Below are 25751 nucleotides of genomic sequence, written 5' to 3'. Positions count from 1 at the left end.
GTCCCAGTACTAACCGCTCGCCACGTGCCGCCCTACTTGTGTCAACTTGGAGCACAGACCTCCGACTCCTATTCGGCACTTGCTGGTCGATGCGCTTCGTGAGGTTAAAGGACACTATGAGCTCATTGTCCACCCCTTAGCAGTTTGGTAACATCAATTCTGTGTGTGCAGGCCTGCCCTGCCAGAGCTTCCTCTGCACAGTCATCATTGCTGCCTCTGGGCAGCACTGTGGCGCAGTGGTTAGCACTGCGGCCTCACGGCAGCAAGGTCCCAGATCCGATCCCAGCTCTGGGTCACTCTCTGTGCGGGAGGAGTTTGTATTCTCCCCATGTTTGCGTGGGTTTCGCCCCCCCCCACAACCCAAAAGATGTGCAGGGTAGGTGGACTGGCCACGCTAAATTGCCCTGTAATTGGAAAAAATGAATTGGGTACTGTAAAGTTTTTTAAAAATCATTGCTGCCTCAGAGGAGGGGAAGGGGGCTCGTTACACCAAATGCTGTTTCTTCAATCCCATCAGGGGTCACGCCCCACAGTTTGGGAATTTCTGCACTAAACCATCTGTGGAATCCCACAGTTTTAATGATATAGTTTTGCTATAATGTTTATAATATTTAACATAATTAATTATAATATTTTGAGTTCACCATTACCCCACATTGTTTTTCTGTTCTAGACCCTTAGTCTCTTTTTGTCGATTTTCCTCATTGACTGGTCCCCTTTTTGATATTTTTCTACCTCCTCCTCCAGCTATTGTTTCCTCGTTTCTTCTTTAATGTTTCCGTTTACTTTCTTTCTCCTGTCTTGAGAAACGGTGATGGTGAACACAGTATTCCCGTGACATGTTCACGTGTCATCCCAGGATAGTTACAGGGATGGCTGCAGTGCCTCAGGGGAGTTGTACCTACGCAGTTGGATCTTCACAATCTTAGCTTTCCCACCTAAAATTGGCCATGATTTCAAACCCCCTCCCTCCCACTGCGTCCTCCCAAGGAATACCCACCTCTGCTTAAGATGTGATGTCAAACCCAACAGAGGGAAGAAAGATAAAACATAGCGACTTACCTAGCTAAACTGACAATTATGGGACACAAAATGTAAGAAAAGAAACATATAGATGTCAGAAATTGATCTTCAACTTTTAAAAACAGCCAATTTCTGCTGAGATTTAAAATTTTTTTTATTTTATTGGTGATGGGATGTTAATGTTTAAATTAGAAATTATAACTATAAATATAAATGCATATAAATATTAATGTGTGAAAATATACATATTGATGTTTAAATATTAGATTTTAATATTTTATTGTAGAAAATGACTTTGTTATTTGCCCTCAAATGATCTCTCATAAATGTAAGCACATGAAAACATTCCTCAGTATTTCCTGAGTTGCCTATCCGAGGCCCATCAGCAAAATTCGCCATTGTTGATCAGGACCGAAAGGCTTGGTATCCGGATCCATTAAAGGGAACTGTGCAGCATTGGGGAACTCAGTCAGATTAAGAGCATTTCCAAGATTGTTTGCCTCTTTTGGGGAGCCGTTAACGTTAAAGACACTGCAGCACCATCCAAACTCTCAGCTGCTCCAATTCAGAATGCAAAAACGACCCAAAGATCCTCCTTTGGAAAGTGTGGTTGTCCTGACAGTAAAGTTGACGGGTTAAGAATTTTAATGGAATAGAAGGTTTTTTGACGATGACTTATGCAATTAATGAACATGCTGGAAATATTCTTACAAATTGAGGGTGAGGATAGATCAGGCAAAATGATGCAAATTACCAAGGTATTGGCTGGCAAGCGATACAAATTGTTAGGTATAAATAGTAATCCTGCATTACGCTGAAGAACTGCTGCAAACAAAGTTGAAAGTGATTGCCGAATAAATCCAATGCTGAGTGTTGATAGCTGCATTTGCTTATTGTGGGCAACATTTTCACTGCCCTCTATAGGGCTGCTGCTAACCCACTCAAAGCTGAAATTATTGGCCAAACTTTCCAGCCATCCTCGGATGGCTGGAATCTTCAAGCTCCCCTGTGACGGAGGGCACGAACAATGGGAAAAGCCATTGAAAACTGCAGGAACGGACGATCCTGCTGCTGTAAAACATACTGCGGGGGGTGTTTTAAGATCCCACCCATTGTTAACAATTTCAGAGGATGAGCATCTGATGCATTTGTATAGCAATCTTTTGTGCGCTATTGCAAGCATAAGACCACGAGTCCATTCGCCCATCGGATGTGCTCCACCATTAAATGGCATCATGTCTGAACTGATCTGGACATTTTTCCATTTATCTTTTTATGAATATGTTAAAATACAGATAAATGCTACATGGATCAACAAGTATCAGTCATAGTGTTTGTGAGGCTTTGATATTTACTGTTTTATTACAGGACAGTGTAGAAATTGGGAATGAACTGCCAGGATTAAAATTGAGAAACATCTATGTTGGGCACCTCCCTGAAGATGTGGGCACAAAGCAGCAAGGATTCTATGGCTGTATGCAGGTAAGGAGCAAAGGATCACTGAGAGCCATTCTTTTCCTTTACTGCGGAGGCTTGTATTTGTTTTTAACAAGTTACCCAATTGTTTTCATCCTGATATGAAGTTATGGATTTTCCACTGATACTCCACTCTGACACCTTTCCAGCAGGACTGGACTTTTGCCCATCACAGAGATGTACGTGCCCCGGATCGTTAATGATCTGTTGGATTTGTGGATCATTTAAAAATGGGAAGCTGCTTTCCTGGACCTTTTTTCAGGACCTGGTATTGGCCTACAGGCAAAGTTTGGCTGCAGGGCCCCAATCCATTGTTCTGTGAACAAATGCCAGACTCTGGCAGCAAGCACACATTCTGAGTCCTTCTACCTCCATTGCAAGGCTGCATACCTGGGACTATCGTCTGCTGCTTGCATCCACCATTGTAAGGATGGAAAAATCCCTGCAATATTTTAATAAATATAATATTTTCTAATTTGTATTGTGTTACAAAATGCTTGCTCACGGAAGGGTGGGTGTATTCTCTGCCAGTGAGCCCTGGGAGTGGGAGATGAGGTAGATGACCTGCTGGTTGCAGTGGAGTGCATTCATGAGAAATGTTCCATTTCCACGTTTTCAGATTTGCCAAAGAAAATTCTGGCAGCGATCGGGTAGAAAATCCAGGCCTCTAATTGCATTAATTCATCTAAAGACTTTTTAAGTCTCGCAAGCATGTTTATGGGGGAGGTGTTCTTTAGGATACCGGACGACTTGCTGGTTGCTTTCAGTCTCACTGAACATTCCACATGTTGTCCTTAATTTTAACTGATAAATTGCATCTTTTTTACATTTGGATTGTGTGGTTTACAGACACAACCTGTATTTTCTATTATCGTGTATATTATTTTGAACATAAAGTAGCTACGTTAACGTTTGCCCCCAAAAAGCCTAGTCTTAAATGTTTGCGGTGGGCTTCGGGGTTGCCACTCTGGTCTCACTGAATTCACTATTGAATCTTGCTTACTTGGACAGAGACACTGAGTCCTGTTTGCAGGAACTCTCCCTTTTGTTTTCATTTAAATTCAGAACTAAATGTATGAAAGGATCTGTTATCTGTCGAATTCAAACCCCCTGTGAAACCACCAGGTTATATTTGCTTTTGTTGTTGGGGGCACTGCCCTCTTTAATTTTTTAAACATTATTCTTTGCTTCTTGCACCACCCTACTTTGATGGGTGGTTATGATCCCTTTGACACCCTAGTTCACACTTACTACTCCAGCAATAAATTGTCCTGTTGTGGTTTGTAAAGTTATAATCAGAATGTCTTGAAAATAAGAAGCTTCCTCAGTATTATGTTTGTAATGCAGTGGGAATGTTTTCTGTGGCGCAGCTGGGTAGTTTAGAAGAATGAGAGATGACCTTATTGAGACATATAGGATTCTCAAGGGACTTGACAGGGTAGATGCTGAGAGGTTGTTTCCCCTTGTGGGAGAGTCTAGGACCAGAGGACATAATCTCAGAGTAAGGGTTCGCCCACATAAGACAGCGATAAGGAGGAATTTCTTCTCTCAGAGGGTCGTTCATCTGTGGAATTGTTTACCACTGAGAGCTGTAGAGTCTGGTTTTTAAGTATGTTCGAGGTTGAGATAGGCAGATTTTTAATCAGTAAGGGAATCAAGAGTTAAGGGGTTAAGGCGGGAAAGTGGAGTTGAGGGTTATCATGGATCAGTCATTGTCTCATTGAATGGCGGAACAGACTCGGTGGGCCGAATGGCCTACTTCTGCTCCTACATCTTATGGACTGCAGCTTAATTTACACAAAAAGTATTCATTTTTTCCTCTCATAGGGTTTGCGAATGGGTGAAACTTCAACAACTGTAGCCTCTCTGAACATGGATCGGGCTGTAAGGTTTCGAGTTGACAGTGGTTGTGATGTTCCAGATCCATGTGACTCCACTCCCTGTCCCATGCATAGCTACTGCAGTAATGACTGGGACAGCCATTCCTGTATCTGTGAACAAGGTATGTATATTTTAAATGTTCATTTAGCACAGTGCAATCTTTGGTTAACAATGAAAATTGGTATTGTTTACACAATTAGGATTTAAAAAATTTTTTTTTTTTTACCCCATCACTTGAGACTTTTGGTTCAGATATTGTTTCTGAGAATTGTTTCACCTATTATACCAGTGATCATTTTCTGCGGGCTTTACTAAATGTTACATAGTTGGAGAATTCAGCTGTTATAAGAACGGAGCAAACTTTGGAATCAAGAACAAAGAATGGTTTAAAGCATTGTTTGTTTTAATTTCCTGTTTTAAATAATCCCATTTGTTGGGTTATTCATTGAACTTTGCATTGATTGCATGATTAATGCCTGCGTGAAAAAGCAGACCAAACAACAGTTGAGAGAGGAGCTGGAAGATTGAAAGGTTAGGTCTGGAAATTGGAAGAAATGGAAGATGGTTGAAAAGTCTGGGACTAAAAGATTAAATAGTTAGAACTGAGAGATGGTAGGTCCACGACTAAGTGAGTGAGAGGTACCAAGCTGGGAGTTTGCACAGACATAGTCGAGTGCCCCTCATAGCTGCAGCCAGGAAGTTGAATACATAACTAGACTTTTCTTTTAAATAACTTTATTTACCATCTCAAAGATGTCTGTGTAGCGCAAATGACCATATCAGTCATGTCCCACAATACCCCCAAAAAGTCCTCAAACAGAAGTTCGGAAAGTTTTTAAATGCCCCACTCTTCAAACATGAAAAAAAAACAGTTTGCAAGAATCATCGAGAGTTAAAAGGAACTCCTTCTAGACTGCTTTTATTGACAAGCAGATCTCAGGAAAAAGTAGCAGCTAGTCATGCAGTCTTTGATGCAGAGTCTGAATTGAATTTGTTTTTGTAAGAGAATAACCACTTGAAATTTAAAAGTGTTGTTGGATTTTATAAATGGGAGTTCTTACATTATCAAGTGTGCATGAGTGAGAACTGTGTTAAATTGTTGGAGGGTTATATTTTTTAATCACTACATGACGCCTGAGGTCTGCCAATGATGGATACTGGGCGAGTGAGGAAGCAGTGGCGTAGTAGTATTGTTGTTGGTTTAGTAATCCAGAGACCCAGGGTAGTGCCCTGGGGACCGGGTATGCATCCCACCATGGCAGATGGTGAAATTTTAATTTGATTTTTTTTTTTTTGAAAACATGAAGATTTGTTTTAATATGTCAGCTGTAGGGTTCTTTTTGAAACAGACAAGTCTGCCTCAAGCGGACAGTGTACCAAATACAGTGGTGTTTCCAGAAACAGACCTCTCGGATTTCACAGATAATAAAAATTATGTGGGGCTGGTTTAGCACACAGAGCTAAATCACTGGCTTTTAAAGCAGACCAAGGCAGCCAGCAGCACGGTTCAATTCCCACACCAGCCTCCCCGAACAGGCGCCGGAATGTGGCGACTAGGGGCTTTTCACAGTAACTTCATTGAAGCCTACTCGTGACAATAAGTGATTTTCATTTCATATGGTGAGATGTCACCCACACTCATTGTGTACAAAATAGTCACAGCGTAACATGCTCCAAAACAAATGTTAACAAAGAATCATAAGGGACAGCACGGTGGTGCAGTGGTTAGCACTGCAGTCTCACGGTGATGAGGTCCCAAGTTCGATCCCGGCTCTCGGTCACTGTCCGTGTGGAGTTTGCACATTCTTCCCGTGTTTGTGTGGGATTCGCCCCCACAACACAAAGATGTGCAGGCTAGGTGGATTGAACATGCTAAATTGCCCCTTAATTGGAAAAAATGAATTGGGTACTCTAACTTTTAAAAAGAACAAAGAATCATAAATACCAACATTACAGTCACTCTCGGCTGTCAGGTTTATTATGCATGAGCAATGGGGTTTCGCAGGGCTGTGGTGTGATGTGACTGGACCACGGGGAAGGGATTTTCTCAGTATGTTTCGCTTAGCCTGTAAAATAATGCATGCAATTTTGCACCAAACATCACCCCCTCATCCTCCAACTCAGAAGGAGGTTGCATGGAACAGGGTGGGGGTGTGGTGAGAGTATCATTCACAAGGGAATATTGTTGCAGAACGCAATTATACCAAATGGGTAGAGGTCTCACGAGATGAGCATTGCTATGGAAGAGTCGAGGCCAATAAGCCAAAATGTTCAGCAAGAATTTTAAATGGCAGCCATCACAGAATCCAACATCAGAGATCTTCAAACTTATGGGGCTGAATTCTCCGATTTGAAGACTAAGTGCTGACGCCGGTGTGGGAACAGTGGTGTTTTACGGCAGAAAAAACAGCGCAAAAGCTGCACCGATGCTCCGCCCAGTGGGGGGGCTAGCAGCCGTGCAGCAGAAAGCCCCCGGTTTTACCTCCGGATCGGCCAGGGAATTGCCGGATCCGTGGCCTCGCCGTGCAACATGGCGCCGGCTGTATGTAGACCCGGCCTGAATTTGATTTTTAAAAATCTGTAATTAAAAGTCTAATGATGACCATTGTCGATTGTTGCAAAAGACCACCTGTTTCTCTAATGTCCTTTGGGGAAAGAAATCTGAAGTTCTTACCTGTTCTGGCCTACATACGACTCTAGATCCACAGTAATGTGGTTGGCTCTTAAATGCCCTCAAGGATGGGTAATAAATGCTGGCACAGCGAGCGACACCCACATTCTATGAAAGCACAAAACAAAAGTAGATATGGAGATGTCATGAGTGTATGAAATGAAATGAAAATCACTTATTGTCACGAGTAGGCTTCAATTAAGTTACTGTGAAAAGCCCCTAGTCGCCACATTCCGGCGCCTGTCCGGGGAGGCTGGTACGGGTCCATGGGGAGCATGTGTTGGCATGGACGGTATGATGGGCCAAGGTGGTGGGTTGGAGGAGGAGGATTGTGGGGGATGAGGACCTAACAACCTAAAATAACTGGGGCAAAGTCCCAGGCTTTCTAATCAACCCACCTCCACATTCTCCCATTCCATGGCTGCATATATTCTGCTTCCAGGTTTGGTGGGCCTGACTCTATCCTGCCCTCAACTTCCCGTAGCAAATTTTGGGCTGCTTTATACCATGGTGGGTCTAGTAAGTCTTGACATTTTTCGACTTGAGTGACTGCCTTGGTAGTTTTGAAGCATCTCATGAAAACGTAATGGGGAAGAAAGAAAACAAACTTTGACAAAAATATGATCACGTTTCTTGAAATGGAGAGAATTTTTCATTGAAACTGGAGAGGACTTGAGATCATATCAATTTAGATACTCTTGGGATGGCAGGTGTAAGGTATAGTCAAGTTGCCATAGTCCCAGATGACCATAGGCTCCTTTCCCATTAGAGTGGGAAGACTGACTGGTGGTGATGAAACCTGAGGATCATCAGACGAGGCGCAAAGTTGAGAAAGCGGCCCTTCATGAATAACCTCAGCCGGTATGGGAATTGAACCCGAGCTGCTGGCCTTGCTCTGCATTACGAACCAGCTGTATAGCCCAATGAGCTAAACTGGCCAACATTGGGCGGGTGTATATCTGCGTTATAGCCCAATCAAAGTGAACCATCTAACCTAGGGTAACAACCACTTCTTCAACTATGGCCATTATTCTTACACAAAGGTAGTGGGGAACAGTGGTCCATTGTTGCATTAGTAATGACAGCAAGACTGTCAGTGTAACCAGCATTACACCACTGAATCTGACAGCAACATCTAGAGTCCATGCCCTCGCAGTTAAATGCGGAAATCTCAAAGTTGCTGTGAGCAATTCAATAGTCCTTCAGAGGGTACATTGTTGAGGCCACCCCAGGATGCAATCAGCTGGAAACCATTGAAGTGATGAAAACTTCCACTCTTGCACTTAGATTCACTGTAAAAAAAAACCTTAAAGCATATTTTACCTTGTTGAATGAATTGTGACTAGGTTTTCAGTGGTGGATTGAGTTCATAATTACTGCTAAACAGCTTTGTAGATTTGTCTTAAAGGGCATTTCTATATGTGTTGAATGTAGAATGTTTCTATTATAAGGAATTCCACATGTTTTTGATATTTTATATGAGGTTTTGATTTTTACCTTAATCTTGTATGTATGTGCCCATCATTTATTTAGCTTTCTGTAAAATTAAAAATTAAGGGCTTTGGTTTTTTTTTACTTCCTGGCATGCTGTCTATGAGAATGCTTCAATGTGATGGGCTGCTTCCCCTGATTGTTGACATCACTTCTGCTTGATGACTAGAGGTCCCTTGACAGATTCAAGCTGATGTCAAAAAAGGAAAATCTGCACCACAGAGACCACCAGATCTCTATGAGCCGCTTTCTTCAAGGTCAGCAGCAAGGACAGTTGCTTTGCCACTGGCCATGTAGTTTAGCCCAATTTCTTTGGCTTTTGTTAACCTATTAAGGTTTTATGGACCCTATTCTCATTTAAGTTTAGAATGCCATTGAATATGATTTGGTGCATAACAGATCCTGGATAAACGGGTGCATGCTTGACTGAAGCTAATGATTGTCGTCCCTCCTTTCAACAGGGTTCTTTGGGAAAAATTGCGAGGACGTCTGCAGGTTGAATCCATGTGAGCACGTGTCTAGCTGTGTCCATAATTCAAGCTCCTCGCATGGTTATTCTTGTAACTGTGGAGAAAACTACTATGGCCAATACTGTGAAAGCATGTAAGAATTAACTAAGCAATTAGTTGTCAGACTTATTGATGCATTTGCAATTATTTTCTAACCGGATGACACCATGGTTTGATTGTGTCAGACCACATTTACTTTTCCCTTTAACTTCAACTCATTTGGGCCTCACGGTAGCATGGTGGTTAGCATCAATGCTTCACAGCTCCAGGGTCCCAGGTTCGATTCCTGGCTGGGTCACTGTCTGTGTGGAGTCTGCACGTCCTCCCCGTGTGTGCGTGGGTTTCCTCCGGGTGCTCCGGTTTCCTCCCACAGTCCAAAGATGTGCGGGTTAGGTGGATTGGCCATGCTAAATTGCCCGTAGTGTAAGGTTAATGGGGGGATTGTTGGGTTACGGGTATACGGGTTACGTGGGTTTAAGTAGGGTGATCATTGCTCGGCACAACATCGAGGGCCGAAGGGCCTGTTCTGTGCTGTACTGTTCTATGTTCTATGTTCTATGTTCATTAACAAAAGTGACCAATGCATAAAAACCGGCATTTTGGTGTAATTCTGTAGATTTTGGAAAACCTGTTTAACTTTGACTTGCCGGCACTCGAAAGAAACTGGATAGGTTTACCGTTGGGATTGAAGGTTGTAAAGATCTATTTAAATTATTGCATACATTGTGAAATTCAGTGGTCCTTGTGATCGTGGATGAGTCATCTTTGGAATACTTTTTAAAATATTATTTTTGCAAAATTTGGGCATCACTGGCTTGGCCAGCATTTGTTGCCCATCTCTAAATGTCTTTGAGGGTGGTGGTTGCCTATTTGAACAGCTAAAATCCATATGGTGTAGGTACACCCTCAGTGATGTTAGGGAGGGAATTCCAAGATTTTGACCCAGCAACGTTGAAGGAACGATGATATAGTTACAAGTCAGGATGGTGTGTTCTTTAGAGGGGAAATTGCAGGTGGTGGTGCTCCCATGTATCTACTTCCCTTGTCCTTCTAGATGATAGAGGTTGTGGGTTTAGAAGGTACTGTTGGAGGAGCCTTGGTGAGTTTCTGCAATACATCTTGTGGAATGGTACACACTGCTGCCACTGTGCCTCGGTTGTGGAGGGATTAATGCTTAAAGTGATGGATGGGGTACCAATCAAGCGGGCTGTTTTGTCCTGGATGGTGTCGAGTTTCGGGTGTTGTTGGAGCTGCACTAGGAAGGGGAGAGTATTCCATCACATGCCTGACTTGAGGCTTTTGGATGATGAACAGGCTTTGGGGAGTCAGGAGGTGATTTACTCACCACAGAACTCCACCAACCCCACGACCACTACCATCTGGAGGACAAGAGCAGCAGATACCTGGGAAGCCCCCCCATCTGGGGGTTCCCCTCCAAGTCACTCACCACCCTGACTTGGAAATATATCGGCGTTCCTTCACTGTCACTGGGTCAAAATCTTGGAACTCCCTCCCAAATAGCACAGTGGGTATACCTACACCTCAGGTTCAAGAAGTCAACTCACAACCATCCTCTGAAGAGCAACTAGGGATAGGCAATTAATGCTGGCCTAACCAGCGACACCCACATCCCGTAAATGATTTTTTTAAAAATTCACAGTCTTTGACTTGCTCTTGTAGCCACAGTATTTACATGGCTGGTGCTGTCCAGTTCCTGGTCAACATTACACAGTTGTAAGTGCAATGTTGGTTCACATTTGGGGTTGAGTTTAATAACTGGAGGGTTGGTTGGAGAGTTCTATTGTAGAAGTTCACCTATAGCTGGTTGCTAAGATTAAATTTGAGGAGGTGGTTTTAATTTTCATGTTAAATAAAACCGTCCTAAGATGTGGAGGTGGGTTTGGGGCTACTACCTTTCAAAGTGATTATCACTTCTTTGGCTCAGAAAGAGACATGGTTTCAAAAGTAATATTAAAGGCACAATCTGCTTATTCTTTCCAGAGTTGACCTGCCGTGTCCAAGGGGAAGGTGGGGGAATCCCATCTGTGGTCCTTGTAACTGTGATATCAACAAGGGCCTCGATCCTGACTGCAACAAAACCACTGGGAAATGCAGGTGCAAGGTGAGGAAACACTATCTGACCAGACCCCAATCACTTGACTTTCTAAATTTCTGAAGGGAATGCATTTTTGGCAAATAATTTGCTATCTATACAGGCTTCAACAGGCTGATTTAAACAACTCAAATTTACTTCTGTTTTCCCCGCATATTTGCATAATGAAAAATGAAATGAAAATCGCTTATTGTCACAAGTAGGCTGCAAATGAAGTTACTGTGAAAAGCCGCTAGTCGCCACATTCCGGCGCCTGTTCAGGGAGGCCAGTACGGGAATTGAATCCATGCTGCTGGACTTGTTCTGCATTACAAGCCAGCTGTTTAGCCCACTGTGCTAAACCAGCCCCTACATTGGAGAGCTCAACACATTGAGGAATAGAAATTCACCAGGGCCCAGACAATGATCAGAAGAAATCGAGCCTAATTTTTGGGATTAGCCGCTTGCATCCATTGCAGCTCCACGGCCGGCCCACCCCATGAGCAGAGTGTTTTTTCAGGCCATTGGTAGCAACCATCAAGTAAGACTATGGAGTCTGGCGAGTACGGCACCTGCACAGAAAGATTTCCTTCATTTTAAACCTACTTTCACACAGAGTTGGCTGAAAGGAGCAAGCCCAACGTCCGGAAACATTGTCAAAGGTTTCCCACTGCTAAATTGCTGTGCTGTGCTCTTATTTTACACCCCAAATTTGTTTTGACAGGCACCAATTTCTACCCCAAAGATCAAAGTCGTCAAATATCTTCAGAACCAACATAAATTCATGAATTGGGTCAGGGAAATGTTCACTATGAATTAATGTGTTGGTATGGTTCATCTTGTTTCTGATATTCTTTGAATGCCATCGTTTGGATGAGTGATGTGTTGCAACACACAGGATTCTGCAGTGATTTCCTAAAGATTTCTATTCGATATCCTGCTTGCATACAATGTTCAGATTTAATATGGAGTCTCTCGGAGCCAATCAATATGATGTTTTTGGAGAAACATAGAAAATAGGAGCATGGGGAGGCAATTTGGCCCTTTCAGCTAGCTCCACCATTCATCTTGATCATGGCTGATGATCCAACTCAATAGCTTAATCCCCCCATCCCCATGTCCTTTGATCTCCATCGCCCCAAGTGTTATATCTAACTGCTTCTGTAAAACATACAATGTTTTGGCTCAACTGCATTCCACAGGCCGTACACTCTCTGGGTGAAGAAATTTCTCCTCATCTCAGCCCTCAGTGGTCCCCAACTGTTGACATAATTTATTCACGTGCAGAAAATCAAAACGGTTACCGTGGTGAATCCTAACAATGAATCTATGGATGATGCCGTACTATGGCAGAAAATGTCCATAGATGTGGACCTTGCTTTAAACCCAACCATCTTTTCCCCGTCAGTTTGAGCTCCTTCATTACATTGGATAATCTATGATAGAAAAAACTTGATGCATAACAATGTTCTTCAGTTGAACTATTCTAGGACGTATTTGAATATTAAAAATAGGACATTTCTGAAGGTTTCTGATGGCATTCCTACCATCAGTAACAAGTTCCTTGAAATATGATGGTTTCTGATTGCCCTGAATAAGCACATCCCTTTCATTAGTTTCTTGAATTTTAACGGCCCATCTGGAAAGAGCAGCAGGTGTTATTGTGTTTACAGTTCTTCTCCTGCAACGCCACTTACAAAAGTAAAAGTATTCATTCAAACTAATTGACAACCTAGCTTTGCTCTACTTGTTAAATCCCATTCATCAGAACAGTGATTTCTTCCTCGAATTCTATGATCCATCCTCATGTTTTAAGCCTAGCTGATTTGAAAGGATTTGGGCTTTCTGATATCAGGAGTACAGCTCTATGGCAAATATTACTGCTCATTTATAATCAGTTTGGGGGGTGGGGGGAGTCAGCTCTGTGCTGGCCTGCTGTTGTTTTTGACGCCTATTGTTTTGATAACATCGATGTTCGTGCAAAGTCTGGATTGGGGCCTGAATTTGAATCTTTCTGATCTCGTATCTTAGCAACAGTCCTAGGAAACAAGGACACAACTAAGATGTTGGGGTGCTGTTCTATGCTGTGATGATGATTAGAAAGGGAGGAGGGCGTATTAAGAATGCCATCTCCTGACAGATAATTTCTTTAAAAATAAAAGAAAGGTAATGGTTGTTGGTGTCAGTGGGATTCAGCATTTTTCCTCTAAGGTGCTCCATGTATCTAATTTTCCAGAGCTAAATGACAAAATGGTTGTCAACATGGCGGCTGAGGGAAAGCAAATTTTAATGTAATGAATAGCTCTCATTAGTGCAATAGCCAAAAGGAAGAGTAACAGGTCTGTACAAAGCCACAACTTGTGACAGATTGATGGTGCAAAAAGCAGTAACAACAAGGAGGAGTAGAATGGAATTCATTCGTCTCTATATTATCACCCCCTAGACAGGTGGGTGGGGAGGTTGGAGGTGGCAGCTAAAGCTTAGTTTAGCAAAAAGGAAACATGTCCTCAGTAACAGCGGGACACTGGAACAAGTTTGGCAGTAGGATAGAGATGGTAGTTGTAGGCTGTAAAAAAAAATGTGTTTTTTATACTAATCATTGTGGGCTAGGCGGAGCAGAGGTGTTTCCCCCAGGCCCATGAGGGAAGCCTTTGCATCCCTTCTGCAGATTGGGGTATCTCGGACTATGACCTCCTGCCTGGCAGCTAGCCCACCGTCAATTTGCTGGCTGATGGACAGGAAATGGGAGAAAACAATTATGCAGCCGATAAACTTGGCGGGACCCCCATGTCTCTGTCACTGCCGCATTTCCCACACCCCTTGCCCTCCTTGCGTCTCTGTAAATGTCCAAGCCACTGTCCCATCAAACTTCAGAAAACTTCTATAAACTGATTTGATGTAATCCCATTATTATAATTCTTACCCTGTATTCAACCTCTTTCAAGCTAATGTCAGTACATGTACAAAACTTGTCAAACTGTGTTTTTTTTAAAATCCTGCTGATAGAGTGATGTTTGTTCTTCACTTTGGAGGTAAACCATGAAACATCCTCTTACAAGCCCTCTGGGTTTTATTCCTGCCTGAACCTTTCAAATGAATGTCAGGGAGGACAGTGTCTCACACGCACATGTAAATTCTGAAATTGGGCCGACCTTTCCTTTGCAGGACAACTATTACAAGCCCCAGGATAGCGACACGTGCTACCCATGCGATTGCTTTCCAATGGGTGCCCAATCCCGCACCTGTGATGTGGAAACGGGTCAGTGTTCCTGTAAACCTGGTGTGATTGGACAACACTGCAATCGCTGTGACAACCCTTTTGCTGAAATCACCAGTAACGGCTGTGAAGGTATGTTAGTGTCCAATATGAAAATGAAATGAAAATCGCTTATTGTCACGAGTAGGCTTCAATGAAGTTACTGTGAAAAGCCTCTAGTCGCCACATTCCGGCGCCTGTTCGGGGAGGCTGGTACGGGAATCGAACCGTGCTGCTGGCCTGCCTTGGTCTGCTTTAAAAGCCAGCGATTTAGCCCAGTGAGCTAAACCAGCCCCTACTGGGCCAATACTGGGCTTCTGGAGATTACTAAAAACATGCCTTCCTTTGAGAGGTTCCATGTATTTTTATATGATCTATTAAAATGGTTTGAACACGTTTTCCAATAGTTAATATCTGAATAAAATAAGACCATCTCAATTTTATACACTGCGAATGCTGGTTATCTGAAATAGAAACAAAACGTGCTGGAAAAGATCATCTGGCAGCATCTGTGGAGAGAGTAACCAAAGTCCAATCTGACTCTTCATTGGGATCAATCCTGTATGTTGGTACTTGTACTATTGTGCTTGAGCAATAATGGACAATGTATCATGTATAACATGTATCAAATATATCCAGAGTCTGAGTTTTCTATTCCCATTCTGAGCTGTTATTTGACTTGTTTCAGTGAAATACAACGTGTGTCCGAAAGCTTTTGAAGCAGGCATTTGGTGGCCAAGAACAAAATATGGACGTCCAGCAGCCATGCCATGCCCCAAAGGATCAGTTGGTGAGTCATGGTGAAAACATTGCCCCTAATCTCCTGTAGTGGTGTTGGAGCGGAGGGACGCTTTATATAGCGATCTAAATAATGAGATCAGCATTATTACTTGCAGTAGCATTTTCTCATCCCTACTTGCAGCTGTTGGACTGTATATACGTTCCTTAATCTTTGAGGGCAGCACGGTGGCGCAGCGGTTAGCATTGCAGCCTCACGGCGCTGAGGACCCGGGTTGGAATCCCGGCCCTGGGTCACTGTCCGTGTGGAGTTTGCACATTCTCCCCGTGTTTGCGTGGGTTTCACCCCCACAACCCAAAGATGTACAGGGTAGGTGGATTGGCCACGCTAAATTGCCCCTTAATTGGAAAAAATAATTGGGTACTCTAAATTTATTATTAAAAAATAAATAAAAAATCTTTGAAACAGATAACGTCCCTGTTATTGGAGCTTCATGTTTTTTATTGATCTTTTAAAATTGGGATTCTTACAAAGGTGTATGAAAATTACAGTATTTGCAATGCCCGGTTTTGTCTCTTATCATGTTGATGCCATTGGATAATTTGAACTATCGCAAAATCAACAACCCCTTGCATTGATATAACACATTTGTCTACCAAAATAGCCTTTTGAAACTCACATCAACTGCAGTACCTTCATTAATCCTTTCCATTATTGCATGAAATAATGTAATCAAGTTAGTTAAACATGGTTTGCCTTTAGCAAATCCATGCTAGCTGTAGTTCATTAATCTGCACTAATGTGACAATTGATTTTGCCTCTTAGTTTTCCCACCACCACTGTGAGGCTGACTAGTCATTAGTTAGTTGGTTATATCTCAGTCCCTCTTTGAACAGGAGTTATTCAAACTTATTTGTATATGTGATGCTACAGAGTGGTGTAATTCCCCAGGTTGAACCTTCTGCTTGGTTTGATGGTCCTGATCATTTCTGCATCAGAAATGCACCAACTTGAAATTTCCACTCTCGACAGATTTGATGCTGGGTTACAAAGGACAATTTTGAGTATTGCATTGTAAATGCTTCCTACTGGAGAGATGAAGAGCCCCATCCTTCCGATTAAGAGGTTCCCCTCCAAGTCACTCAGCATCCTGACTTGGAAATATATCGCCATTTCTTCACTGTCGCTGGGTCAAAATCCTGGAACTCCCTCCCGAACAGTACTGTGGGTGTACTACGCCTCGGGGATGGTAGCGGTTCAAGGACAACTAGGGATGGGAAATAAATGCTGGCCTAGCCAGCAATGCCCACATCCCGCAAATTAATTTTTAAAAAAATGTTTATGGCTATAGTGACAGATTGTAAACAATTATATAGGAATATAAGAAAATGTCATTTGGGTTACCAAAACTCATTCCCTAGTATGCTTATGGCATCTCATTTCCCACTCACAACCAGTGAAAAGGAAGGACTGTAGGAAAAGGGATAATCAGCTATGAATATCTTAGGAAATAAAGGAGGGTATCAAATTAACAGAAAATGCATACAAAGTGGCGAAGATTAGTGAGAAACTAGAGGATTGGGAAATCGTTTAAGGTCACTAGAAAGCCATGAAAAAGCTATAAAGAAAAGTAAGATCGATTATGAGAGTAAACTAGCTCAGAATATAAAAACAGATAGCAAACGTTTTGACAAATATATAAAATTTAAAAGAGTAGCTAAGGTAAACAATGGTGTTTTAGAGGATGAGAAGGGAGATTTAATAATGGGAAATGAAGAAATGGCTAAGGCATTGAACTGGTATTTTGTGTCAGTCTTCACAGTGAAAGACACAAATAACACGTCAATAATTGTTGGCAAGGAGTCTATGGCAGGTGAGAACCTAGAAACGATCATTATCACTAAGGAGGTAACGTTGGGAAAGCTAATGGGCCTAAAGGTAGACAAGTCTCTTGGCCCTGATGGAATGCATCCCAGGGTACTAAAAGAGATGGTGGGAGTAATAGCAAATGCGCTTGTGGTAATTTACCAATATTCGCTGGATTCTGGGCAGTTCTGACAGAGTGGAAAACAGCAAATGTGACACCACTGTTTAAAGAGTGGAGATAAATGGGTGTTTTTCGGGTTGGCGATCAGTGGCTAGTGGTGTGCCTCAGGGATCAGTGTTGGGTCCGTAATTATTTACAATTGATCTGGAGTTGGGGACCAAGTGTAATGTGTCAAAGTTCGCAGATGACATGAAGGTGAGTGGTAGAGCCAAGTGTGCAGAGAACACTGAAAGTCTGCAGATGGATATGGATAGTTTAAGTGGGCGGGCAAGGGTCTGGCAAATGGTAGGAATAACAGCAAGATGGACTATTATTTAAATGATAAAAAATTGCAGCATGCTGCCGTGCAGAGGGGCCTGGGGGTCCTTGTGCATGAATCGCAAAACATTGGTTTGCAGGTGCAGAAAGTAATTAAGTAGGCAAATGGAATTTTGTCCTTCATTGCTGGAGGGATGGAGTTTAAAAGCAGTGAGGTTATGCTGCAACTATATAGGGTGCTGATGAGGCCACACCTGGAATACTGTGTACAGTTTTGGTCTCCTTGAGAAAGGATGGACTGGAACTGGAGGGGGTGCAGAGGCGATTCACTAGGTTGATTCGGAGATGAGAGGATTGGCTTATGAGGAGAGGCTAAGTAGACTGGGACTATACTCATTGGAATTTAGAAGAATGAGGGGGGAATCTTGTAGAAACATTTGAAATTGTGAAGGGAATAGATAAGATAGAAGCAGGGAGATTGTTTCCATTTGCGGGTGAAACTAGAACTAGGGGGCATAGCCTCAAAATAAATTGGAGCAGGTTTTGGACTGAATTGCGGAGGAACTTCTTCACCCAAAGGGTCGTGAATCTGTGGAATTCCCTGCCAGTGAAGCAGTTGACGCTACCTCATTAAATGTTTTTAAGGCAAAGGTAGCTGGATTTTCCAACAGTAAAGGAATAAAGGGTTACGGTGAGCAGGCGGGTAAGTGGAACTGAGTCCACAAAAAGATCAGCCATGATCTTAATTGAGTGGCGGAGCAGGCTGGAGGGGCAGATGGCCTACTCCTGCTCCTAGTTCTTTTTACTTGGTTGCCGTAGGAGAATATTCACTCTCACAATATGCTTTCCCCGGCATGTCCTCTGGCCCTACTTTCTTAGCATTTGAATTTTTCATGGATTGATTGATTGATTTGTGTCGGACTGCATGTTCCCTTGCACTATTTGTGTCCCCGCAGGCAGTGATGCTAGAATAGTGATGTGGAACTTAATTAATTGAGGATACAGCAAATTTAGTGATCCAAGCTGAAATAGTTTGAAGATTATCCAGTAACAGCAGAAACGAGTGGCACCTCAGTCACTCTAGATGTTTGTGTGCCAGGCACCCTCCCACAACTTGTATATGTCACCATCAGTTAAAAGCTCCAGATTCCAGTTGGCCTGTGACCTACCATCGTAGACCCGAGAGATGGAGAGGTCTGAATAATAGTTTAGCGTCATGATCAACTTCCAATGTTTCTCGATCTGGCAGCTGGAATTAAACAAAAACAGAGTGCCAATAAAGAGATGACCTGGGTTAGTAGATCCCTACTTTTCAAAATAAATGCAACATACTGTGGATGCTGGAAATCTGAAATAAAACGAGAAAATGCTGGAAAAATCCTGCAGGTCTGGCAGCATCTGTGGAGAGAGAGAAACGGAGTTGATGTTTGGAGTCTGTGTGACTCTTCTTCAGAGCTACTCTTTTTCAAATTTCCCAAACCCCGACGAGGCTGTTCATGAATTCTGCAATTTAATGAAAAAATTGCAGCAAAGAACCTCAACAGATCTACTTTAAATAGCAGTATTGTCATGCAATAAATGAGCATTTGGAAAAATTAGAAGAATCCAGACAAAGGGAGTCTTATGTAAGTCATTAAAGTGTCTGCTTTCGTGACCCAGTAGCCATGAGAAAATAACATCTTTTGTAATCTCCTCCCTGATGTCACAATTTAATTTGACTATGCTTACTCCCCCTGATATTGTACTGTATTAAGGCTTGAATAGCCTTGAATAAATGGCTGATATTGTATTAATTCAGAAAATATCTGACTTTTTTTATTGAATTGTCTCGCTGTTTTGATTTCTACACAGGAAGTTAGAAGTTGCATGTTAGATGATAAATGTTTTTTTAAAAAACAGCCATTAAAACCTAAGCCCTGTCAGCAATGAGAGAGCCAGGATAGGCTGAAAGTGGATGGCTTCTTCAGAAAGCTGCCACAGAAATGAATCGTCCTCCTGCGCTGTGTAGTCTGATCATTCTAACTGTCCCAATTCACAGAGCCGCTACCAGGAACAGCTGTTTGCTGGTTTCTCCGGGGCTGCTGAATTTAAAGATTCCCAGTAGCTTTATAGTTGGCTCGCGGTCACTGTCAACCTGTATATAAAGCTGCAACACAAAGGGACTTGGTGGTACTTGTGCACGAATCACAGAAAGCTAGCACACAAGTTTAGCAGGTAATTAGGAAGGCTAATGGAATGTTGGCCCTTATTTCAAGGCAATTGGAGTATAAGGATAGGTAATGTCTTGCTGGAACTGCACAAGGTACTGATGAGACCACATCTGGAATACTGTAACCAACTTTGATCCCCCTATTTAAGGAAAGATATTATTTCATTGGAGGAGGTTCAGAGAAGATTCACTAGGATGATCTCCAGGTATAGAGGGATTGTCTTATGAGCAAAAGGTTGGGACTCTACTCTACTCATTGGAATTTGGAAGAATGAGAGTTGATCTCATTGAAACATATAGGATTAAATATTTCCAATTAAGGGGCAATTTAAAGTGGCTAATCCACCTATCCTGCACATCTCATGGGTTGCGGGGGTGAGACCCACGCAGGCGCTGGGAGAATGTGCAAACTCCACACGGACAGTGACCCGGGGCCGGGATCAAACCCGGGTTCTCGCCGCCATGAGGCAACTGTGCTAACGACTGCGCCGCCTTGTCTAAACGTATAGGTTTCTTAAGGGGCGTGACAGGCTAAATGTTGAGAGGATGTTTCCCCTCATGGGAGAGTCTAGGACCAGAGGGTATAGTCGCAGAATAAAGGGGTGCAAATTTAAGACTGAGATTTATTAAAAATAAATTTAGAGTGCCCAATTAATTTTTTTCCAATTAGGGGGCAATTTTTAGTGTGGCCAATCCGCCTACCTTGCATATCTTTGGGTTGTGGGGGTGAAACCCACGCAAACACGGGCAGAATGTACAAACTCCACACGGACAGTGACCCAGAGTCGGGATCGAACCTGGGACCTTGGTGCCGTGAGTTAGCAGTGCTATCCACTGAGCCACCGTGCTGCCCAATTTAAGACTGAGATGAGGAGGAATTTATTCTCTGAGGGTGGTGAATCTTTGGAGCTCTTTGCCACAGAGAGCTGTGTGGACAGAGCCCTTGTGTACATTTAAGGCTGAGGTAGATTCAAAGGTTATGGGTAAAGGGCAGAAAGATAGATGTGAGGAATGTCGTCTGATCAGCCATGATCCTAATGAATGGCAAAATAGGCTTGAGGGGCCAAATGGCCTACTCTTAGTCCTATTTCTTATCGTTTTATGGTCTAAGTCAGGAGCACCAGTGCAATATGAAGTCTGTTTTAAGAGTCAAAATAGTTCTCAAAATGTATTCGTTTACAACTTCATGGAAGCACAGCCTCACCAAAGTTGGACATTCTTTGATGAAGGGTGAAGGGCTAATTAGCTGCGTGCGCTGCAGTTGAGTGCGAGTTTGTCAGACTTCCAGAACATTAAAGAACGTCTGCCGCTCCCTGTCACAGTGAAGTCTTCTGTTTAAACAATGGGTGTTGGCTCTCAGTAGCACCTTAAGGGCACCTTTAGAAGCTTTATTTGTATTCTGAGACCATGTGCACTACTGGCAGCTATTGAAGTTAATTCATACACATCTCTTTCGTATGCAAAATCATTGTTGTGCGCAGGATTGTTAAATGCCCTCCTCCAACCCTCATCCTCTCCTTATCCTTCTTTCTTGCAAACTCACGCTCTCTCTCAACTTCAGTCTAACATAATCATTCTCTGTGCCAGCGGCATTGCAGTGAATTAAAAGTTGTATTACTGAACAAAGGCTTACTTTGACTGTAATTTACGAGGTTGTCTAGTTGTCACCCTGTAGGTGTTTGAACATACTGAATTTAATTAATGAAATGAGCAATGACACTCTGGTAATTGGATCTTCAATTTTCTTTACGCAGGAACTGCAATCCGTCACTGCAATGAAGAGAAAGGCTGGCTCCCTCCAGATCTTTTCAACTGTACCACACTCACCTTCATTCAGCTCAAGTCTATTGTAAGTCCCCTTATTACGTGCCATTAAAACAAAAGCAAAATGCTACAGATGCTGGAAATCTGAAATGAAATAGAAAATGCTGAAAATGACCAGCAGGCCAGGCAGCATCTGTGGAGAGAGAGTTAAAGTTTCAGATCAATGAACAGGCAGGCTTGTCAAGAAAAATCTGCTTATAGCTGTTCAGCTGTTATCCCTTTCTCAGGGCCAAGAGTTGGTGAATAAAAGGCTAATAAATATAATTAAATGTGATCTCATAAACACCAAAAACTCTGTTGTATTTGAGTTGATCTGCAGAAACCAACAAATCAGCAGTCTTATCCCTTGCCGCAGATTCCCGTTTTGAATATTTGTCCCAACATGTTTTAATTTCATCCGCGCTGAGGTGGCAGAAACCAATCTCCAGACCCCAGTCCATGTCTATCTGTAACCAATCACTGCATCTGTGTAATTTCTCAAAGAAACTGATTTCCGTCCCTCAGAACTAAGAAGTAACCATTCTGAGCTTTTATAGAATTGGCTAGGATACACAAAGAGATCACCAGGTGGAGAATCATCACCCCCTCAGACCTGAGGCCTCCCAAAAAGGTTGTGAATGAAAGCCCCATGTGTGAAGTCGAGCGCGTGTTCTCGCCTGGCAGTGCTGCACTGTCAGTGGTGCCATTCTTTTAGATGAGGCTTTAAACTGAAGCCCCGTCAATCGTAAAGAGTCATAAGAGATTTAGTGGTGTTATATGAGGAAGACTAGGAGCATTCTCATGATGCCTCTATCGAGATATTTATTCCTCAACCAATGTCTCCAAAATACCAATTTACTGGTTGTATTGTTTGAAGGACCTTTTTATGTGCAATTTAGTTGCAAAAAATGCTTCATAGGCTGTGAAGTGCTCTGGAACATCCTGTGATTGTGCAAGGTGTTATATGAATGCAGCTCATCCTTTTTTAAAAAATATTTGTATTTAAAACCAGACATGGCGCATCATGTTGTGCCACTCTGAAGTGTAGAAGTCTCGATACAAAAAATTTACTGACTCTTGGAAAGTGGAATTTAATAGGAAAATCTGATCACGGGCTTGGAAAACTTAATGGAACTGATTTTTCTGGTTGCTGTGACCATTAGCATCATTGTGGAATGGGCAACTAGAATCCATAAAAGCTTGCTGTGAATCGCTCACACTGGATCGTTGCCCTGGGTAGGCAACGTGCCATCTTCTAGCCAGACTTCTGGTCCAATCTATAGTGATAAGACTCAACGAAAATAACGTGAAAGTGAGGACAAATATGTTCTGCTACATCTTGATGATGCTTTCTTGAGAGCAAGACAGTTGTGGAGTGTTCCTCTGTTTTGTGGCACAGTTGTTGGGGGGCATCAGTATACTGACCTTGTTAATATGGAGCAAGGGTGAAAATTTCCATCAACGCTCATGATGCAAAATGGAGCTCATTGTTTGTCCGAGGCAGCCAGGCCTTGTTGCCCAAATTTTACGGAATTTTTTTGTGTTTTACAAACAGATGGAAAAACTGTATCGCAATGAAACCAAGATGGATACGAACAATTCAAAGAAAATTGCCAACCTGTTGCAGAATGCCACAAAACACACACCAACATATTATGGGAATGATGTGAAGATTGCTTATGAGCTGATAAAGAGGATTCTTCAGTATGAGGGAAACCAGCAGGACTTTGAACTGGCAGCAACTCAAGATGTTGACTTCAATGAGGTATGGTATCGGGTGTTGCCGAGTTTATTTTATACACCCAATTGAAGATGCTGATCTCTTTTTAGACTCCTTCCTGTGCAACATTAAAGTTAGTATAGTCGCCATTGTCCCAGATAACTATAAGCTGCTTCCCCCTTTGAGGGGGAGAGCTGACTCTTGGTGATTTAACCTGAGGATCACCACACTTCAGGCGAGGGAAAAGATTGAGAAGGCTGGGCCTCCATGAACAACCTCGGCCGTTACGGGAATTGAACCCATACTGTGGGCCTTGTTCTGCATCACAAGCCAGCTGTCCAGCCAACTCAACCAAACGGGCCCCCGATTATCCCATCTGTGAAGCATTGTTCAAGCATTTAAAGAAATTTTAAAAAGCACTTCCATTTATGTAGTGCCTTTCACAGCCACCAGACATCCCAAAGTGCTTCACAGTCAATGAAGTACTTTTTGAAGTGTAGCTGTTGGTGTACTGAAGGAAACACAGCAGCCACTTTGCACACAAGCTCCCACAAACTGCAATGTGGTGATAACTAAATAATCTGTTATTGGGACGTACTGTTGGGCAGGACACTAGCGATAAGTCCCCTGTTCTTCTTCAAAAATAAAGCCATGGGAACTTTTATGTCACCTGAGAGGGCACTAAGAACCTCGGTTTAATATTTCAGCACTCCTTCTACATTTCACTGGAATACGAGCCTTGATTTTTGTGCCCAGCTCCTGAAGTGGAATTCACGACATTCTGACTCGGCATGGAGTGATGCCTGTTAATTTGTAATTAACATAATAGAGAAGTTATCTAAAGTTACTTTCCATCACCTTCCATTTCAAAACTTTCTGTACCATAACATAATCTTTCCAACACTTTTCCCACCCTTACCTCCAGCAACCTTCAGGTTGCAAGCTGTTTTCTCTTGGGTAATTTTGAAAAGGCTGAGTACAAGGATATTTGTGGCGCCGGAATAATGTAATGATTTCTGTAGTGCCAGTGGTCACAGATTTTTATATACAATGTGTTAAACTTAATATCAAACCTGAAACTGCCTTCTTTATACTGCCTCCTTACTGTCTCCCCCTTAACTGAGTTCCGAGGTTGCCTCCTAACTGCAGTTTATAACAGTTACATGGCATTAAGATGGAAGAGGCAATGAATGGAGCAGCTCCACTTCCTTTATTGTTTTAACAAATGGGCTAGAGTGAGGATAGCAGTTCCATGTGATAAATAATAAGGGAAGCTATGTTGTGGTTAAATATTCTGTTGGTGACAGCATTGGTATACATACAGGGTGGGATTTTCCGGCCTTTGGAGCCTGCCGAAAGCCATTCCCCTCCCCCCGCCAGAAGGGGCTGGAAACGCCTGGCCATAAAGTGGGCGTCTGAACAGTTTCTGCACTGGGATATGCGGACAGCCCTTTCTCATGGGTGAGCAGACCCAATCACCAATATCTGGAAAGTGATCAAAAACTACAACCGCCCATACATCAACCCATCCATACTCAATATGGACGGATAACGTCACCCCTCTAAACACCTATTAATAGCAATAACCATGTGCTGTGATTTTGAATAATAATCTTGGTTGAAAGCAGTAGGTACGGTCGTGGATTCCAAAGGTCAGGGTCGGAATTCTCCATCTCCGCTGGCGGTGGGATTCTCTGGTCCTGCCGGTAGCGGACCCCCACCCTCTGATTTCCCATGGATGCGTGGTGACTTCAACGGGAAATCCAATTGACAGAAACGGGAATAGAAAATCTCGCTGCCAGCAAGCGGCGTGCCGCCTCCCACTACCGAGAAGCCTGCAGCTGGGAGGCCGGAGAATCTCTGCCCCAGATGTCTACTTTTCACGAGCTAAGTGTATTAAAGCCCAAAGGTTATGGAATGTCAGACTGAAACCTAATTAGTCCTAATACACACGCGTACATGCACTCACACTGTTGTTTTCTCCAGGAGCAGGGAAGCAAATGATTCAAACAGTTCAGCATGGAATTAGGGTTTTCTTCTGTTGCTCTAGTTGAAGGTTGACTGTTTGCTGTAACTTCACATTCTGTAGTTGAGTAGGAGACATTCAGGTCAAAGGCATTGGAAGGAATGGCAGAACGTTCCTTCGTTAACACTAACATGTGAACATGTAAACTCATGACATTTGGACGTTTGGTGTAAGCCAGTGACCATGACGCTTGATGCCAGAGTTAATTGTCTTAGAGTGCTGCCTGACTCTTTCCTCATTAGCGCCGACCGAGAAATCGTTTTCCTCTGTTTACCCAAGGGACGCTCCTAGCTGGAGCCTTTCACAGAGCTGGAATTTATTGCAACTGATACTTACAGCACCCTGGGCTAAAGGTCACGTTGGAAACTGTCACTATTTTTTAAACTTGGTAACTTTGCACAATAGAGGAAATGTGATCTAATGGTTGGGATACATCAAGTGTGAAATGTGACCTCATCTAACATCCAGCTTTCTATAAATTTGTGTTCAAAGTAAAATGATGTGCGATGCTGTCTGATGTGGTGTTGTAAAGTTTAAGCTGTAGTTAGCA

The 25751-nt window shown here is 42.7% G+C and overlaps 1 protein-coding gene across 5 annotated transcripts in view; it reads left to right on the top strand.

The window, feature by feature from the left end:
- celsr1a (cadherin EGF LAG seven-pass G-type receptor 1a) overlaps positions 1-25751 on the top strand; it is a 386197-nt gene that overhangs the window by 287619 nt on the left and 72827 nt on the right. For all 5 annotated transcript variants that reach the window (XM_038811388.1, XM_038811389.1, XM_038811386.1 and 2 more), the window contains exons 12-19: positions 2392-2505; positions 4327-4501; positions 9004-9145; positions 11053-11173; positions 14309-14492; positions 15088-15189; positions 21407-21501; positions 23011-23220. In XM_038811388.1, the coding sequence (XP_038667316.1) occupies positions 2392-2505; positions 4327-4501; positions 9004-9145; positions 11053-11173; positions 14309-14492; positions 15088-15189; positions 21407-21501; positions 23011-23220 (1143 nt within the window). The remainder of the gene's footprint in view (positions 1-2391; positions 2506-4326; positions 4502-9003; positions 9146-11052; positions 11174-14308; positions 14493-15087; positions 15190-21406; positions 21502-23010; positions 23221-25751) is intronic.

The sequence above is a fragment of the Scyliorhinus canicula genome, chromosome 11 (assembly GCF_902713615.1).
Source record: "Scyliorhinus canicula chromosome 11, sScyCan1.1, whole genome shotgun sequence".
In the NCBI taxonomy this organism is placed as follows: Eukaryota; Metazoa; Chordata; class Chondrichthyes; order Carcharhiniformes; family Scyliorhinidae; genus Scyliorhinus; species Scyliorhinus canicula.
This window is presented reverse-complemented; position numbering and strand designations above follow the sequence as displayed.